At 39.1% G+C, this 19,606-nt stretch overlaps 1 protein-coding gene and 2 long non-coding RNA genes across 5 annotated transcripts in view; 1 reads left to right on the plus strand and 2 right to left on the minus strand.

Moving 5' to 3' along the window:
- PIK3C2G (phosphatidylinositol-4-phosphate 3-kinase catalytic subunit type 2 gamma) overlaps positions 1–19,606 on the plus strand; it is a 397,969-nt gene that overhangs the window by 81,513 nt on the left and 296,850 nt on the right. Inside the window, exon 11 of the mRNA XM_032253772.1 lies at positions 2,053–2,248. Within this exon, the coding sequence (XP_032109663.1) occupies positions 2,053–2,248 (196 nt within the window). The remainder of the gene's footprint in view (positions 1–2,052; positions 2,249–19,606) is intronic.
- Positions 1–19,606, minus strand: part of LOC116533872 — a 121,344-nt gene that overhangs the window by 4,298 nt on the left and 97,440 nt on the right. Inside the window, exon 4 of one of the 3 annotated variants that reach the window (XR_004261483.1) lies at positions 9,907–10,326. The exons of the other annotated variants lie outside the window; for them this stretch is intronic. This is a non-coding gene — a long non-coding RNA (uncharacterized LOC116533872). Of the gene's footprint in view, positions 1–9,906; positions 10,327–19,606 lie in introns of those variants that run through there. 3 annotated transcript variants of the gene reach the window in all.
- Positions 9,520–9,847, minus strand: LOC116533873. Its single transcript, XR_004261484.1, has 2 exons — positions 9,715–9,847; positions 9,520–9,646 (listed from the first exon to the last, which is right to left on the minus strand). It is a non-coding gene; the product is annotated as an uncharacterized LOC116533873 (long non-coding RNA).

The following is a 19,606-nucleotide window of genomic DNA, read 5'->3' on the forward strand; positions in this document are numbered from 1 at the left end:
TCCTCCCCCATATTCCTCAGGGAACTGGAGTATGAAATCACACAAAACTGTACAGAAATGTTGCTGGAGACTTACATTCTATAATAAATCATGACAGATTTTAATCGAGTCTAAATTGCACATAGATTGTCCTTGCCTCTTTATTTCATGGCACTGTAACTCTTTTCCAGAGTAAAATTAGGTGTGATAAAAACTTTTTCCACCGTATTTTACCACTAAGCCCAGTGTCTTGGGTGCTTAATACGTTTTGATGATGTTATTTGAAATGTATTCTTCATCCAGAGTTCTGGAAGTAAATCATAATGCATAAACACACATCTCTGTACAAACTTAAGGTAGCAAATTATATCCAAGAACCATGTTTCTGCATGAAAAGCAAAAAGTAGAGTTGGGGTAATTAACCAAATGACTAAAGTTCCCCCAAAATATATGCTACAGCTTAAATTAATAAATCAAACTTATTATTTATTTTAGATGTGCATTTATTTGCACAATGTTGAAAATTCTTGAAAAGAAGTTTGTGCTTCCTGCTTCATCATACCAAAAGTACAATTTGGGGACAGAGAAACAAGATATTTCCATAAATTTATAATTCTCTGCCTCCTGCTGTTCAGGAGAATCTCTGTTGGTTGGCCTCCAGAGTTTGTTGAGGCCTCTTTTAAGACTATTTTTACACTGCTTTACCCTCTGCTTCATTAATTGCTACTGCTGATTTCTCAGAGAATTTTAATTAGAGAGTTCTTTTTTCCCCTCTGCTTGTCCCCTCAGGCTATTTCAACAGAGGGCACAACTTAAAAAATATAACACATAAGTGAAATTAATCTATCTTATACATTTTGTACAAATTTATGAATAACTAAGTGAATAATAGCATGTGTTAAACAACAGCAAAAATGTTTAATTATATACAGAGCTACTGAGGCACAGACAGGATGTGGGAGGAAGCTCCGTGTCAAGCTGGCCCCTTTCCTGAAGCATCCAACTGCATGTGTGCTGGAATATTGTAGAATATCTATCCCTTTGTACTATTTTCTTTTCTAAACAACCAGAAACAAAAACCAATCTATGATTTTTTTTAACTTATAAATTGTTTATTTCTGGAATTTTCATTTAATTTTTTTTTTACTTAAGTTGACTTTGGGTAACTGAAACTGTGGAAAGTGAAAGTGCTGTTAAAACTGAACTACTATATAGGGAATTGCATGTTTGAAAAACAACTTATAAAGAATTGCATGTGTTTGAATAAACAACTATGTTGACTGACAAAACATGGCATCAACTCACAGCAGATCTTAAGAGCACAATTTCTGATGATGAGCTTACTTGTTCTCTCAATATCTACTTAGCTGCCAGAGGAAAACTATTAGTCCCTATATCTAGTAATTTTTCTTCATTTTTCTTCTTTCATGACAAGTCACTTTTAGGAATAACAAGTAGGCTCCTTTTAAATAACTAATGGCAAAACTCAAGAAAGGCTTTGATTTTGAAGAGATAAAGTAAACATCATAAATCTTTCATTTCAATCTGGTTGTAAATCCTAGCCATGTACTACCATCATTCTCTTTTTATATCAGTGCATTGTATTTGATTAGTGTTCAGTTAATGGTAAATGTGATAGTATCATCAAATTTATTATGATTAATTCTTTAGATGGAATTTGTTTGATATACTTATAAGCCATGTAGAAAAGATATTCCTTGTCTGAAAATTAATTTTAAATAATCACAAATCGGAAGAAAAAATATTACAAATTAAAGTTGATGAGAATGTCAAATTAATAATTGTAAAAATTCCAAATTGCGATCAAAAGGCTATGCTTTCAAGATTTCTGCAGCTGAAGATCGGAAAGCTTATTGATATCTAATCTACTATTAACTAAACCAGGTTGCATTCATTCAGAAGTACTGATGGCTAATTTTCTACAGTTGGTAAAGGGCTACTTTAATTAAATTTTATTTAAATTGTATTATAAAAAATGTCAAAGCTATAATTGATGGCCTATGATAAATATAGCCCATCTTAGTGACTTGATCTCTATTTCTTCCCTTCTAGGCTTGATAGAGAAGGTAACAACTGAACTATCCACATCTATCTACCAGCTAATCAATGTCTATTGTAACAGCTTTTATGCAGATTTTCAGCCTGTAAATGCATCTAGATCCATATCCTGTCTAAATCCTGGGCTTCCTTCCCACCTCAGCTTTACAGTATATGCCGCACATAACATTCCAGAAACCTGGGTGCACAGGTGAGTAGCAGTGAGTTTTTCACAAAGGAGTTCATTTTTACATAGCTTTTAAGTAGAATGCAATTTGTCATGTCCTTACATGCAGGGGCAAAAATTTCATAAATTTTTGGAATTAGTATAGGTTTATCCTTACTCTTAAAATCACATTTTAAAAGTTTAGATTCAAAACAGGTATTTAATTTTCTTTCTTCTTCCATTTTCCATATTAAAATTGTTGCCATTGCCAATATATCTTTATGGAAATAAAACATACTCATTCTATTTAGTGACTACCCTAAAATTTGCTTTTTCATGTTTGGATTTAAACGACTAACAAAATGGTTAAGAAAACGTAGCGAGACAAAAACACATACACATGCAGAGAGATGGAGAGTCTAAAAATAGTAAGAAAAAATTACTCTGATCCCCACTAGGTTTCAGAGTGATTTTTTCCGAGAACAGTACCTTGATAAAATGAGAATTAACTAAGAATTATTTGAGTTTCAACACAAATGAATGACAATTATGCATGGAATATCACCAGATTTTAAGTTGACTCTACTATGTAGTATTTTCTTCAATAACATAATTACAGTAATACAGAGATAGTTAAAGTTGATAAGATAGTAATTTAGTAATGGATTTATTGTACTTACTGCATTTAGCATCTCAAAGAAAAACTGAAAGAAATAATTTCAGTAAAGATTCAATTTTTGGCCGGTTACAGTGCCTCATGTCTATAATCCTATCACTTTGGGAGGCTGAGGTGGGTGGATCACTTGAGGTCAGGAGTTCAAAACCAGCCTGGACAACATGGTGAAACCCCATCTCAACTAAAAATACAAAAAATTAGCGGGGCGTGGTGACGCAGGCCTGTAATTCCAGCTACTCAGGAAACTGAGGCAGGAGAATCACTTGAAATTGGGAAGCAGAGGTTGCAGTGTGCAGTGAGCTGAAATCGCACCACTGCACTCCAACCTGGGCAACAGAGAGAGACTTACCTCAAAAAAAAGATTCAACTTTTATCTTGATCTGTATTTTTTTACAAATAAATCAAATAACTCTTTGTAGAATAAATTAAAAAGGAAATTTTACTTGTGTATATAAAAAGCACTATGTACATGTTTGTTTAGAACCCATGAAATAATATTTTTATTCCTTTTTCAAAATTTTATGAAAAATTTTAAAGGGCTGATGCATAATAAACTAAGTTATTACTCTAATTAATATTTTCTTTTTTCTAACCATCAATAAACACTCTTTCATTTGAATTCCCATGGAAAATTCCCATAGCCAGATAAATACAGATAAAGCTATATGTAGAGGGCATGCATTTATATATATGTCTATATGTAGATAGACAAGGATAAATATATATCATATATAAATATATGTGTAAATGTAAAATGCATGTGTGTGTATGAATGATCTAACCAACTCTCCTTTTTCTGTCTCTACATAGCACGTATATTCAGAGTAAAAATAGAGCACTTTTTAATATTGTTACATACAGGTAGATGTGTACATATGTACATATAATTATAAATATAAAATAATGCTTTTCTGCATAAGTTCCTATAATCAATAAATAAATTAGGGCTTTGATGAAGGAAACAAAATCATCCCAGCCATTCATTACTGTAATAAACTATAAAGGGCTGTACACAGGGAAAAAGAAGCTATTCCTCTCTTAGAAATTCATGGACCAGCCAAAATTCTTTGGGAAGAGGCTCCAGTAAGATGTCTTACCTCATGACAAATTGCATCTTTATTGCAGATTTTCCTAGGGACCTAGTGTATGAATTATCCATTAATACATAACAAATTACCCCAAAACTTAGCAGTTTAGCACAACAAACTTTAATGAGCTAACTTCTGAAGCTCAAGTATCTGAGAAGCAGTTTTGCTGGGTTGACCTGGTTTAAGGTTTCCCATGAGTTGCAGTCAAACTGTTGGCTAAGACCACAATCACCTCAAGCTCAATGGGGCTGAAGAATCTACTTCTAAGCTGGTATTAATGTGGTTATTAGAAGACCTCAGTTCCCCATGGTGTATAGGTGTGGGAGCCTCAATTCCTTGCCACAGAGTTTTCTACAAATGTCCTTAGGCCATAGAATTGGCTTTTCCCAGAGCAGATGCTCCAAGAATGAGAGAGTCCAAGATCAAGGGAACACCAGAGACAGAAGAGGCAAACTTTGTAATCTAATCTTGGAGGTGGTATACCATTCCTTCTGCAATATCGTACTCTGTGGGAAAGCATGATACAAGGGTTCACATACCAGGAGGCAGAATCATTTGGGGCTATCTTGGAGGCAAGTAAGTGATCACACCTGGGAAGAAATCAGGCCAGAGACAGCTCCAGAAGCATAAGTACTGACAAACTGAGGGGTTAAAATAACAAAGTGGCAACTTTCTAGATAGCTTTAGTCAAAAGGACCATAATTAATGTCAGCAACTGAAACTAATTTGTTAAAGTACAAACTTAAGGTACAGGACTCTACAATAAAAAATAGTGAAGCTTTCATCATAAAATCTCAGGATTTGAAAGTGAATTATCATCTACCCCATACATGCCTTCAGGGAACACCCCACTCAAGCTAACATAGACAAATGAGAATCTATCTTACTTAGAATAATTTGACTAAACAAATTATTTCCTTGATTCATTACACTGATTAAGAACTCATTCATATTTATCCTAAATGTCTCATTATATAGGATAGAAATTTCATTATTTAACTTTTTCCTCTCTACAGATTGAAAGTGCCTTTATCTCACTCAAAGATGAGATAAATTTTTCATTTTATGTATATATTTTATTATGTTCATTATCTTAATGATAGCATATTATCAGCTCTCCCCAAATCACCTTTTACAATGTCCATGCACTTTTGTTTGTAGGACTATATTTTTTAAAAACCTCTAGTACCCAAAACATTTTCTGGCATACAATAGGGGCTCGATAAAGATTTGTTAAAAGTGTTTGAATAAAATCCCTTGAATAGAGAAATGAGTCATACTTAGTTTGTGAAATTGTTACATGTGTCTCCAGAACAGGAGTAGTTAGTCCATGTCGTGGTTATTACTGAGGGCAAAAATAAATGCTGAGCTGAAAAGTGTGAAGAAGTAATGACCTTAAAGGGGGGTAGACCAGGAGCTATTCCAAGAAACTCAAGAAGTATTACATTAGACGTACAAAGCTAAGTGCCTGAAGTCAAGAGGGCGAGCATCAGTGAAAGTGAGTCCAGAGCAATTAGTAGCAATTAATGGCAGTGTCAGAATGATTGACTAGACAATTGTTAAAATTATTGTCAGTAATAATTATTAAGAGGACAGAAGAATCATATTATCACATGAGAAGGTTATATTAAAAAGTCAGTAAACATTATTTTTAAAAATCCCTTAAGTCATTCATAAAGTATACTATCATGGTTTGATAAATAGAATGCAAAAATAATTAGGCAAAAAATGCATAATTTGCACAGTAATCTATATTATGTAATAAAGCATATCTATACAAAAATGATTTGAGAGTATTTTCAATTATGGGAGACTGTGTGCATAGCGGCAAGATGAAATTCTTTCTCATCAAGCGGATGGCCTTTCTATGGGGAAGATTTGAATGGCATATAGAGGTTCCTTGTCCTATAACCTTTGTCATTAAAAGGTACATGTGTACAGTTTGTGTCTTCCATTCATGTCACTAAAGTCTAATTTATAAACTTGGCTCATTGTGTTAGCACATTAAGGAATGTGTGGGAAACAGGTACAATCTCTCAATATAAATACTAACGCATATACCAAACAAATGTTGGTATATAGACCAACATATTGGACTCTGAATCAAGAGCATCATTAAATTTAAAGTCCTGAAAGGGTATTGAAATATTCAATTCCCTGGAAAGAGGTAACAAAGTAATAACATTGACAGAAATCCAAAGACAGTTTGATGGGGTTAATAATAATAGTGGGGGATACCAATATTCCTCTCTCAAGAATTAATAGATTAATAAGAAATTAGAAAGAATACAGGAATGAGCAAATATAATTAAGAAGCTTGATCCAATGAATATATATTGTGCCTTGGAAATACAAATTCTTCTCAAGCACATATAGAATATTTATTTTAAGTGGCCAAAAATTAAATAAACAAATTTGAAATAACGTATGTAATAAAGATCTCATCCACTCTGTGATGCAATTTAGAAAACAATAACAACAACAAAAAAATTCATAAATTTAAATATGTACTTTTAAGTTTATTAATCAAAGAATTTAGAGAATACTATAAAGGTAATAAAAAGATATAATAACACATATGGAATATGGCCAAAGTTATTCCTAAAGGGAAAAATATAGCCTCACATGTATAAATTAGAAATAAAAGACTAAAAATTAATGTGGCAGGCATGTCACCATTTCTTCTATGCCATTTTATTTTGTTTTGTCCAACTTATGAAAATCGAGGATAATAAGAGGAAGAAAAATCAATAGCATTCTGGAAGAACAACAAACAAGTTCTAGATCCTCTGATTTGTCCTTATCATGGTACTTACTATTCACTGAGCACATTCTATGAGTTTTGCACTGGGAAAAATACTTAGCTGCATTACAGTTGTCCCTTGTTATCTGCAAGGGATTGGTTCCTGGACCTCCAGAGATAACAAATGTCAGAGATTTGAAACTCCTTACATAAAATGGCACGGTATTTGTATATAGCATATGCACATCATCCTTAAATCATCTACAAATTACTTATAATAGTGCAATGTAAACTATGTAAATACAGTCATGAATAGCTTAATGACTGGGGGAAATATGTTCGGAGAAATGCGTTGTGAGGCAATATCACGTTACCACCAACTGCAGTAACACGGTGTACAGGTTTGTAGCCTTTGAGCAACAGGCTGTCCCCTATAGCCTAAATGTGTAGTAGGCTCTGCCATCTATGTTTGTGTAAGTACACTCTAGGACGATCCTATAACAACAAAATCACCTAATGCTGCATTTCTCACAATATGTCCCTTTGTTGTTTTTTTACTGTGTTTTCAAAAATATTTAGATCTGTGGTTAGTTGAGTCTGTGGATGCATAACCTAGGGATACAGAGGACCAACTCTATTTTGTTTAATCCTCACACCAGTGACACAAGAGTACTATCATACCCATTTTGCAGATATAGAAATTACAGTTCGAGAATGAATCTATGAGAACTTCAGATGTAGTCTTTCTTTAGTCCCTTCTGTTTACAACAGAAGTGAGTATACTTCAGTATACTTCATCCTTAAATGGTTACTAGAGTTGATACTGAAATAGGATAGTTCCCATGACCCTTCTGCAGGACTCAGGGAGGGGCTGGCTTGTTTAGTCAGCCCACAGCTTTCAACCCCTCATGGGAGCAGGGACATGCGGGTGAGTGGGTGTGGGCAGGAGTAGAACTCTGTTAACCCCATGGAAGTGTCTGGGGGTTACTCATGTAATATTGGGGTTCAGGGTGCCCTCAGCTCCCCTGAGAGGACGTTTCTCCAGGGTTTTGGTCTCCTGCCCTCTCAAGAATGAGAGAGGGAACCACGGCGCATGCACAGTAAATGCCGGACTTAAAAGTGTTTGTAGAAAGTGATGTATTTAGGGAGAGAGAGAGAGAGAGAAACCGGAGAAGGAGAGAGAAAGAAACCGCGAACTCTCACACTGAGTGAGAGAATCCATGATACCGCGTCAGTTTAAAAGCTGCGTTGGCAGCTGCTGCTGGGCCGCCTGTGAGTTCCCCCACCCCGGAGCTTTTGGTCGCCATGTTGACCCCACCAGAACCACAGGCGTGGTTGGGACACTCCTCAAGATGCTGCCCACGCTGGGACCCACGGCCAGCAGGCAAACGCCCTGGGGAAGCCTTTTTTACACTGCTGCCTGGGACTGGGAGCACCGGAGAGGCCTGCCAGAGCCAAGCGCCAGGCCGCCAGGCTCCAGGATCTCCTGCACCTCAGGCTGTACCTCGCCCCTCCCCGCTGTTTTCTCCCGCCCCGGGAGCCGCTTGCTGCGCAGCTGCTGCGGGAGGTCCCAGTTCCGGTTCTCGGGCTGGGCTGTTCCCAGCCGGCTAGAAGCGAACAGCCCTGGGGGCAGTGCTCACCTCCTCCGCCCCACAGGCTGCCGCAGATTTGGGTCCCAGAGATAACATCCGAAGGATAGAGAAGGAGACGGAAAGCAGAGAGAGAGCTTGGAGGTAAAACAAAAACAAAAACAAAAAAAAACCGCTCCTTTAATTCAGCTTAAGACAGGCTGGGTCCTGCCTCCCAGGTGCCAGTTCAGGTTCCCCACAGCCCTGCCTGGCTGCGCCGCTTCAGGTGTTCTTAAAGAGACAGGACAAAATGGGGCCAGTTTTACTCACGATTGTGAAATCTTCTTTGGCCGTACTCCTTTCCTGGCTGTACTCCTCTTCTGGCTGTACCCCTTTTTCTGGTGTACCCCTCTCCTGGCTGTCTCGCCAGAATGTAATATTGGGGTTCAGGATGCCCTCAGCTCCCCTGAGAGGACGTTTCTCCAGGCTCTTGGTCTCCTGCCCTCTCAAGAATGAGAGAGGGGACCACGGCGCAGTGCGCAGTAAATGCTGGATTCAAAAGTGTTTGTAGAAAGTGATTTATTTAGACAGAGAGAAAAACGGGAGAGAGAAAGAAACGGCTAACTCTCACACTAAGTGAGAGAATCCAGAAAGATGGAATCCAGGAGAGGAAAGCAGCTTCCACACTGTGTGGAAGGGAATAGGGAGAGATGGAGTTTAGGAAGGGAAGACAGGCTTCCATGAGAGAGTATGGAAGGGGACTCCAGAGGGAAATCCAGGAAAGAGAAAGATGGTTCCTCGAAGGAAGTGTATGTGGAAGGGAATCCAAACATGGAGTTCGAAGGGGTGTGGAAGAAGGGGAGGAACCCCCACCTTCTCCAAGTCCCTGGACCAATGAAAGGAGTTCCTTAGAACTTCCGCTGGAGTGATTGACTTTTAGTTTCTTCCAGTACCCATGAAATTCAAATATAAACCATTAAATCTCCCAGATGGAGAGAGATGGGAAGGGGGCATGGGGCTGGGAAATTTTTGCCCTTAAAACTATGCCCCCTCGTGGACCCAGAAAGAGAACACATTCCCTCACTCAAAATCCCTGGAACCCCAGAAGGCATCTGTTACAGTGCTCTTTTGGCTTTGCTATTGTTGTCCTGGAGTGAGCATAGAAAGTCAACACCAAGACAAAAGTATGCCAAATTGCAGGGTCTTTATTGCTGGCGACCATGGAGGACTTGCGTCTCTCCAACCCGTGGCCCCGAAAGGAGGGTGTCAAGACCTTTTATACCCGTAAACCTCCTCCTGGGCAGGGGTAAGGGCGAGGGGCTTTGGACATTCCGAGGGCCAGTGGACTTCGGACATTCTGTAAACCTCCTCCTAGGCAGGAGTGAGGGTGAGGGACTTTGGACATTCCAGGGGCCAGTGGATATTCTGTAAACTACCTCCTGGGTGGGGTGAAGGTGAGGGGCTTCAGACATTCTGATTGTTACTTAAATGGTTCACAGAAGTCAAGATAAGCGTTAGTTTACACATTGTCTGGGTATGGGTGGAAATTGCAGACCTTAGCTACTTATTACAAGTCGCAGGGGCCAAGATGGCATGGGTTTGGACTGCTTGCCTTGTCATATCAGGGTTACAGAGAGCAGTTTGAACAGAAAGTCGAGGTGTGGTTGAGGTATGCAGTTTTATCGGGCTTTTACCATGTCATAATATCTGCAGATGACTTTTAAGTGTTTAACTGTTCAGTGTGACAGCCCTCCTCTTCCCAAGCTCTTCTTTAGCCTCCAGGAAGAATCAGGTCATATGAACAAATCAAAGATGGTAAATGCGGGAGATTTTATTGCTGATGAAAATAGATCTAAGCAGAATGGAGAGCTAGGAAGGGGTTGGAGTGGGAACGTGGTCTTCTTCTGAAGTTCAGCCATCCCTGGCCAAATTATTCTCTGAGGTCCCCACCACCAAGCCACCCCTCTGAGGTCAAGCTGCATCTTGCTGATGTTAGGTTGCTGCTTCTCTTTTTTCCTTCTCTGCCACTCTGCCACTCCACTGCTCAGCTGCAGGTTTTTATGGTATAGGATGAGGGGTAGGACAGGCCATAAAGCAACATTCAAGCAGGAAAACAGGAATGCACGTTCTCACTTTGGGCCATGGGTCCAGGCTTGAGGTTGGGGCTTCACCAGGGACTCTACACTTTTCAGCCTGGTATTTTCCTGCCTCCTGTCCTTCGCTCCTATCACTTCCCCCCTCTGAAGAGGCACATCTAAGTACCATCAGAATATGGAAGATGATCAAGCTTAGCTACTTCCTGCTGACGGAGGCATTGTTTTTGGGAAAACTGCTGTCAGATTTCTCCCTGAGGTCTACCTAAGGGTCCCTGGCAAAAGGGATCAATTGTCCAAGGCTCCAGTTGCCTGACTTTTTGGAGTTTGATGGCCTCTAGATGAAAGAGGAAAACAAGCAAATTTTACAAGATTAAGTATGGATGGGTCAAACATGTGTATTATACAAGGAAAGAATCTAGTGCCAAAGATTACGGAAATAAGAAATGAAATATGCTAACAACATTGTACCCCAAGCTGTTTCACTTTAATGAAAGAAATTAAACCTTGCCAGGGAGCAGTTAAACTTCATAAGAGGGTGAACTATTCTTGCCACATCTGTAGCAGTCAACAGGTGCATTGGGAATTCTGGGGTTTATGGGATTGCATGGTGGCCATTAAAGTTTCTACCTCTTTCTTGTGTCTCCCTAACTCTATTAGAAAAACCGAGTTGGTCACTTTCAGGAAGTTCTCTAAAGTACTATCTGGTCCCAGAGCCTGTTTCTGCAGCTTCCTCCTTATATCAGGGGGTACCTGAGTAATAATTTTGTCCTTTAGGATTAGTTATGCTTCACCAGAATCAGAAGATAGAGATGTGAACTTTACCAAGGCCTCTCTTATCCTTTCCAGAAAAGCAGTGGGATTCTTATCAAATTCCTGATCTACCATGAATAGTTTGATATAGTTGAGAGGCATGGTCCAAGTCCTGTGTAAACCCTGCATTTTGCACACCTGAAAGTGCCTCCTCTTCCATTCTCCCATCTCATCACTGGGATCCATTCCAGGTTCATCCATTGGTACTGCTTCTCTTCCATATGGATAATGTTTGGTACCTTCCCTGATGCTATATGTGATACAAAGCTCACAACCAAATCTCTCTGCCACTTGCAGAGCAGTCTGCTTCTCAGTGTTAGTCAGGGTTTGATTTATAAGTAACATAATGTCTTTCTAGCAGAGTTCAAATATTTGGGTTAAATTCTGGAAAGCCTCTATATATCTGTCTTATGTATATCTATATATACATCTGAAAACTTGCCAAGATCTCCCTTACTTTATCTTAAGCACTATAGATAGAAGGGGACCTGGGCCTTACTGGGGCCAAATTCACCAGGCATCTGTTGGAGGGGCAAGAGTGAGACTGGGGCTTGTCTGGGATATTTCTAGAAGGGGGCAAGTGGGATAGAGGATGGGGAAAACCCAGAGGAGCAGGACCGGAGGGAGCTGGCTCCCCTGCTGGAGGTGCCTCTGGGGTTTGTTTCTTTAGTTCCCTGAGATTGCCCCTTGCAGCCATTCTTGAGATGGTCAGTAGGAGGGATAGGTCAATGCTACACTGTCAGCAAAGGTATGGTTTGCCCTGCAAGGTAAAGAAAGTTTGTGCATATGTGGTCTCTGACAATTTGTCATTGCATTTGCAGAAAATGTCCAACTGCTAGATGATAACGAAATGAGTGGTTCCTTCCTAAGACCAAGCCAGTCCTTCATAATTTGGCCACACCTTTGTGCAAAGGGCTAATAGGCATTTTCCTCCAGATTATGAGGGTCAAAGCAGTACCAGTGATACAAGATGCACTCAAGAACAGTATAAAGTGGTTACAGTGGAGACAGTTGGCTGCCCATTCTGAAAGACAAGGAAATAGGTATCTCTCATTTCCCTTCATTCTGTCAGCAAAAACTTGGGGTGTGAGGGAGGGAAAGCAGGCATCCTCCCTTTCTTTTCTGCCTCCTTATCCCTAAGTCATGGTGACCTTAGACAGACACCAACCACAGGTGCCATTGCAGCCTACACCAATGAAGCAGGGAGGCCCAAGAGAATAGGAATTATTCACATTCATGTACACCTCCATTCCCCCTACTGTCAGCAACCTTTGGGTTTCCTGGGCCTTATCTGTGCCATGGACCATGGACTCCTTCCATGACATGGAGACTCAATTGGGAGAAATTGGTCCTGCCCATTTACATTGTGCCTGTTTTCTTGCTTGGATCCCTCAGATCTGGCTTTCCTTCCTAGGGCCTCAACCTGAAGCTTGGAATCAAGGTTGAGACAAAAAGGTATTTCAGGGTCCTTTTAGATTAAGTCCCAAATGGTCCCTGCCAGATTTGCAGTTATCAGCCAGCAGGGCTCACTCCTCTGTTGTCTCCCTAGCATAAGCAGAGTGCAGAGGTAGGAAAAGAAACCCTTCACTTAGAAAAGGAAAAATGAACAAAAACAGCTTAAAAGGCAAAAGGGGGTGGTCCAGGAAAAGAGCCTCTTGCTCTCTACAAATAGGTTCCTTTAATCACTCTATCCCTCTCATAGTTCCAACCGGGCTAAACTCCGTGACCAGGGGAGGAAAGACTCTATGGGCTGCTGACAGGAAGGAACAGCAAGCAGGGAGCACTGGCCAGCCAGCTGCATGGGGTCCCTGGCGCAGAAGACTGTGCTGGGGCCTGGGCAGTGTGCACAGCTAACTCCCATTCTACTTGGCTGTTGGGCACAGCACATGCATGTTATGGACATGCCCACGTGCCCAAGCCTGAAAAGGTGGGGGTGAGAAGGAAAACCACCATTTACCTGCCCATCCTATTCACACACCTGTGGCCATTGGGGTTTGGGGTCACACCTTTAGGAACATATGGAAATAGTATTGTTCTGAGTTGCATATCTGATGGCCGGGCCCAACATACATTCTGCCTAGTGTCATTGCTGCAGTTTGTAGTAGAACACTCTTAACATTGTAAAAGAAGAGCTACCAGCCATTACAAACCATGAAAGAAGGAAGAAAAGATATTATAGAAAAAGTCTGGGGTTCTTGGCTGATGCCTTGACAGGTGCTTGGGGAGCAGGTTCAGTCTTGTGGCCTCCCGGCAACACTGAGGAGTGGCCCTGGCAACAGGCCTTCAGTTTCCCCAGGACTTTATTCCAGTCCCACATGACAACTAGACCTCCATGAAGGAAAATAGAGCCAACATTCCTTTTACCCCCAAAAAGAGAGATTGTAGGATTTCATCCTATCCCCTGCAAATGGCATAGCTCAAAGGAAAGTCTGAGGACAAAGAGAGACAAATCCACATTTTGCTTCACCTTCTGAAATATCCTGGGCAGATGAAACATGATAGTTCCCTTGACCCTTTCACAGGATTCATGAAGGGCTTGGCTCATTTACGCAGTCCAAGCTGTCAACCCCTCACAGGAGGGAGAGCATGCAGATGAGTGGGTATAGGGGCCAGGACAAGTGCTTCTGGGTGCTGACAGGAGTAGAACAACATGTGGCCCCATGGCAGCATCTTGGGAGTACCTGCAATCCCTGGCGCCCCAGAGGGCATGTATTACAGTGCCTGTTAGCTTTGTCATCCACAAATGGCTTAAGTGTTTTAACAGCTCTCTGTATCCTGAGCTCTTGTTTGGAGTCAGGAAGAATCAGGTCACACGAACAAATCAAAGATGGTAATGTGAGGGATTTCACTGCTGAGGAAAGTGGCTCTCAGTGGGATGGAAAGCTGGAAAGGAGAGGGAGTGGGAAGGTGGTCTTCCCCCGGAGTTTGGCTATCCCTGGCCAAAATCTTCTCCAAGATCCCACTGTCAAGCTGCCCCTCTGAAGTCAAGATGCTTCTTGCTGACCTCGGGCTGTTTCCTCCCTTCTTTCTTTTTATGCTGCTTGTCTGCCATTGGAGCCTGGGGTTTTTATCGTTATAGGATGGGGGTGGGTGGGCCAAAAAGCAACATTTGAGTGGAAAAACAGGAATGCAGGTTCTCACTTTGGGCTTCAGGTCCAGGCTTGAGGGTGGGGCTTTGCCAGGGACCCCTCCCTTTTCTGCCTAGTATTGCCCTGTATCAATACCAAATTCTTTTATTCTAATTATCACATTAAATTGTTAGGCAACAGTACATACAAAAGATCAAGAGATAACAGCTATAAAAACTAAAAAAAAAAAAAAAAAAGATACCTCAAAATGTTAAGAACATTTTATTTTAAAAGACCTGTTTGCTGTTTAGATATTGTGTGGGAAATTTTGCTACTCGCAGAGAATTTCTATTATATATGTATATTTGTAATATTTTAAATTGATGTTGCTTTTACTTATTAAGTTTTTTTTACAAGATTTTACAGTTTTGTAAGAAGGTGAGTGTGTGTGTTTAATGTTGGAAAGCTCATCAGGTATTGTGTACAAACATGTTTTACATTTAAATAAAAAATATTCAAGCATGATATTTACTTTCCAGAACTTCTCTGAAATATTAGCACTATTATTGGTTATCCTATGAGTTCATTAAATGTTTAAAAATCTAACCCACATGAATTCTCATTCAATTTAAAATTGCAAAGTGAATAAGTGTTGTTAGATACTTTGGCTCCAACACTGAATTTCACGTTAGAGGTTTATACAAAAGTCTAGTCCTAAATAATTTATGTTTATTAGAGCATTTGCATATTGTTTCTTCTTTTTCAGCCTTTTAAAAATTGCGGTAAAAATATAGAAAACGAAATCTACCCTACTAAAAAGGTTTAATTGTAAAGTACAGTAATGTTAACTACGTGTGCATTATTGTATGGGAGAATCTGTAGAACCTTTTCTTCTGGCATGGCTAAAATTCTGTATCCATTATACAGCAACTTCCTTTTCTATCCCCAATCCCCTAGTAATTTATATTCTACTTTTTGCCTTCATAAAGTGGTATCTTTAGTATTTGTCTTTCTGTGGTTGGCTTACTTCATTTAGCATAATGTCCTTAATATTCATTCATGTTGTAGAATGACAGGATTTTCCCTGTTGTCAAGGTTGAATAATGTATCATTGTATGTATATACCATGTTTTCTTTATCCATTCACCTGCTGGTGGACATTTAGATTCTTTCTACATCATGGCTATTATGAACAATGTTGAAATAAACATGGGAGTTCAGATAGCTCTTCAAGATCTTAATTCAGTTCTTTTGGATAAACACCCAGAAGTAGGATTGTTGGATTATATAGTAGTTCTATTTTTAATTTTTTGGAAAACCTCATACTGTTTTCCATAGTGGCTACACCATTCCACATTCTTGTTAACAGTGGACAAGGATTCCAGTTTCTCCACATCCTGAGCTATGCTTGTTATTACCTTTTAAAAAATATAACCATACATGTATTTTAAAAACATACATATATACAGTGACTATCCCAACAGGTATAAGGTGACATCCCATTGTGGTTTTGATTTGTACTTCCCTCCTTTTCTATTTTTATTTTATTATTAAATATTTGCAGCTATTGAAACTAAATATTAAGTAATTCAGATTATAAGATGACACATATTAAATTTTAAAAAACTTAAAAAATGAATATTTTTATATGGGTTAGGAACACATTTAGCTGTGAGTAATAAAGTTGAGCACCTGTTCATGAAGTTATTGACCATGCGTATGTCTTCCTTGGAGAAATGAAGATTTTTAGGAGTTATTTATATATTTTTTAAATTAAAAAACTTAAAAGATTCATACATATTCATACATATTTTTTCCTATTCCATAGGTTTCCCTTTCTGTCTTTTGATGGTGAATTTTGTTAAAAAGAAGCTTTTTAATTTAGTGTAGCCTTACTTATTTATTTATTTATTTATTTTTACTTTTGTTGTCTCTGCTGCTATTGTCATATACAGAAAATCATTGCCAAGAATAATCGGATGACGCTTTCCTCTTGTATTCCTCTAGGCATTTTATAGTTTTTTTGTTGTTGTTGTTTTTCAGTTTCGGTTCATACTTAAGTCTCTAATCTATTCTTTTGTATGTGTCTGTGTGTGATGAACAAGATAGTTTTTTGATTTTGGGGATTTTTTTTTTGTACTTTAGGTTCTGGGGTATATGTGCAGATCATTGATATTTTTTTGGTATGATGTAAGTTGAGGGTCCAATTTTTCTCTTTTGTATGTGGATAAACAGTTTCCCCAAAACACCATCTATTAAAAAGACTATAGTTTCCCCATTATGTAGTCTTGGAACCCTTGTCAAAGTTCAGCTGACCATATATGCATGGGTTTATTTCTGGGCTCCTCATTCTTCTACATTGCTCCTTATGCCTGTGTTTAGGCCAGTGTCATACTGTTTTGATCACAGTAGCTTTGCAATGTGTTTAAAAGTTCAAAATTGTGAGGCCACCAGCTTCATTTATTTTTTTTTTCAAGATTGCTTTAGTCATTTGGCATACTCTGTGATTCCATATAAAATGTAAGCTATTTTCCCCTTTTTCTGCAAAAAATGCATTGGGATTTTGATAGAGATTGCATTGAATCTACAGTTTGCCTTGGGTAGAATGGATATTTTAATAATATAAAGTCTTCTAATCTATCATAATGAGATATCTTTTCATTTATTTGTATTTCCTTAATTTCTTTCAGCAAAAATTTATAGTTTTCAGTGTACAATTCTTCTGCATCCTTGGTTAAACATATTCCTGTTTTTTCTCTTTCATGCTATTGTAAATGAGATTGTTTTCTTGATTACTTTTAGGATTGCACATTGTTACTGTTTAGAAATGCAGCTATTTCTACACTGATTTCGCATCCTACAACATTGCTGAATTCATTTTTTAGTTCTTATGGTTATTCGGTATAATCAGGAATTTCTACACAGAAGATAATATTGTTTATAAACAGAAAATTTTATTTCTTCCTTTCTGATTTAGATGCTTTTTAGTTATTTTTCTTGCCTCATTGCTCTGGCTAGGACGTCCAGTATGATGTTGAATAGAACTGACAAAGATGGGCATGCTTCTCTTGTTCTTGATCTTGGTGGAAAAGCTTTCAACTTTTCACCTTGGAATAACTTCTTGGCTGTAAACTTTTCACATATAGCCTTTATTATGTTGACAAAATCTGCTTCTATTCTTATGATGTGTGGTTTCATTACAAAAAAAAAAGATGTTGAATTGTCTCTATTAAAATTATGCACATCTATTAAGATGATAATGTGATTTTTATTTTTTTTTTACATCTGTTAAAATGATGATATGACTTTTAGTTTTTGTTCTGTTAATGTGGTATCACATTGGTTGATTTTTGTGTTGCTAAATCATCCTTGCATCCAGGGATAAATCCTACTTGGTCATGATGTGCATAATTCTTTTAATGTGCTTTTGGATTGGTTTTTTAGTATTTTGCCAGTAATTTTTATGTCTGTGCTCATCATGGAAATTGGTGTGTAGTTTTCTTTCCTTATAGTATTTTTGCTTGGCTTTGGTATCAGAGTAATGTTGACCCTCATAAAATTATTTTGGAAGTGCTTTCCACTTTCAGACTTGAAAATGTGAGAAAACATTTTAAATGGTCCATTTTCAAGGCATTTAAAAAAAAAATCTAAATACTGGCAGCCAGCCTGCTGATGTAACAAACCACACAGTTCATGCACCTAGAAGGACACAATAAGTGAACAGAATGTAGAGGAGGAGTCAGACCACTGAAGAGAAGAAAGTTTCATTATTGGAAAATCACAACTTAAGCAGAAGGGGACCAGGGTATAACCTTAGAAGGGGGATAATAAAACTTAGGAGAAGTCCAGAAGGATTGTAACCCCATAGTATTTGACCAGTGAGGAACTGGGGGAGGGACTTGCATGCTAGGAGATAAATTATCTCCTGTAACTTCCCTGGGTGTGCCTGCTACCAGGCACTCAATCTTGCAAAACCATCATTAAAAGTCTCACTTCTGCTGTTCTTTGTGTCTCCACCTCCATTCTTTGGGTTTAAATGAATGAGAGTGTGTTTCTCACAAACCTGGGGCCCATCCAGGATCTCTGTGCCTACATGGAATGGGACTTCAGCCTAGAGGGAAGATGTGTCCCATCCCATTTAGATGGCCTACTCTGTCCAGGTGTCCCAGCTCCCCACAGATGCCGTAGACAAACCCAAGATTGTTATTTAGGAGGAAGATGAGACAATACAGGGAGAAAAGCAGGCACTGCAGCAACCAGGCTACCTTGTACATAAGCCAAGGTAGGAAAATTGGACTATACATACTGCCTTGGTGGTTGGGCATTTTTGGAGGTCAAGTGTTTGTGACTGAGACATATCCTAGATATGAAGTGAGTGCAGAGTCCTAATCTGTGGTTTCATTGGTCAGAGACAGATGCATTGATTCTAGTGGTGTGTAAGAAACTTCCAGTAGAGGAGGTTGAGTACATAGTGAAAAGCTCAGAAACAGAGACTGACCAAAAATGGGAAACAAAAATTCTAGGCCTGGGGGACAAAGAAAAGAGGGAGCCGAAGAGACTCCCTCTGACATTCCTGCAGATAGTCTTTTGAGGAGAATGCTGCAGGTTTAGAGGGATAACACTTGAATCAAGGAAAAGAAAAAGCAAAAGATGATAAAACATTGCTGTTTTATCTGGCCCAAAGATCCCATTCATAAGACTTTGGTCTTTTGGGCTAAGTTTGGCTCAGATGAAGATTGGGTATGCTCAGCTTTAATTCTCTGTGTGAATGATAAAAACTCATCCTCACGAGAAGAGATAGGTTATAATCTTTGCTGAATCAAGAAATTAGCCCCATGTCCCCCTTCAAAGAAGAAGAAAAAGAGCCTAGTAAAAACCCCTCACCCAGGGAAAGCCCTGGGACCCCCATCATGTTTGCCCCTCCACATGTCTAACAAAACAGGGGACAGGAAGATAAAGGGACAGCAGGAGGATTAGTGGAAGAAAGACCTGGAGACCATGTGAAAGCCAAACCAACTGCTTCTTTAAATCCTTATCCAAATTTAAGAAAAGAATTAGAACAGTGTAAGAGGGATATTGAGAACTTTCCTATACCTTCCATACAGCAGGCATCTACCATGTTTCCTCTCAGGAAGCTCCCATAAGACAGGGAGAGATTGGCTTTGTAAATGTTCCTCTTATAAGTACTGAAGTCAGGAATTTCAAGGAGGAAAGGAAACCACTCTTAGAAGACACCCTCAGTTTAGCAGACCAGCTGGACCAATTCCTAGGAACCAGCTTTTGCATCTGGGCTGAAATGATGTCTATCATGAATATCCTGTTCACAGGAGAAGGAATGGGAATGATTAGGAGAG

This window comes from Sapajus apella, unplaced genomic scaffold (assembly GCF_009761245.1).
Source record: "Sapajus apella isolate SASKATOON/1434 unplaced genomic scaffold, GSC_monkey_1.0 scaffold84, whole genome shotgun sequence".
Classification (NCBI taxonomy): domain Eukaryota; kingdom Metazoa; phylum Chordata; class Mammalia; order Primates; family Cebidae; genus Sapajus; species Sapajus apella.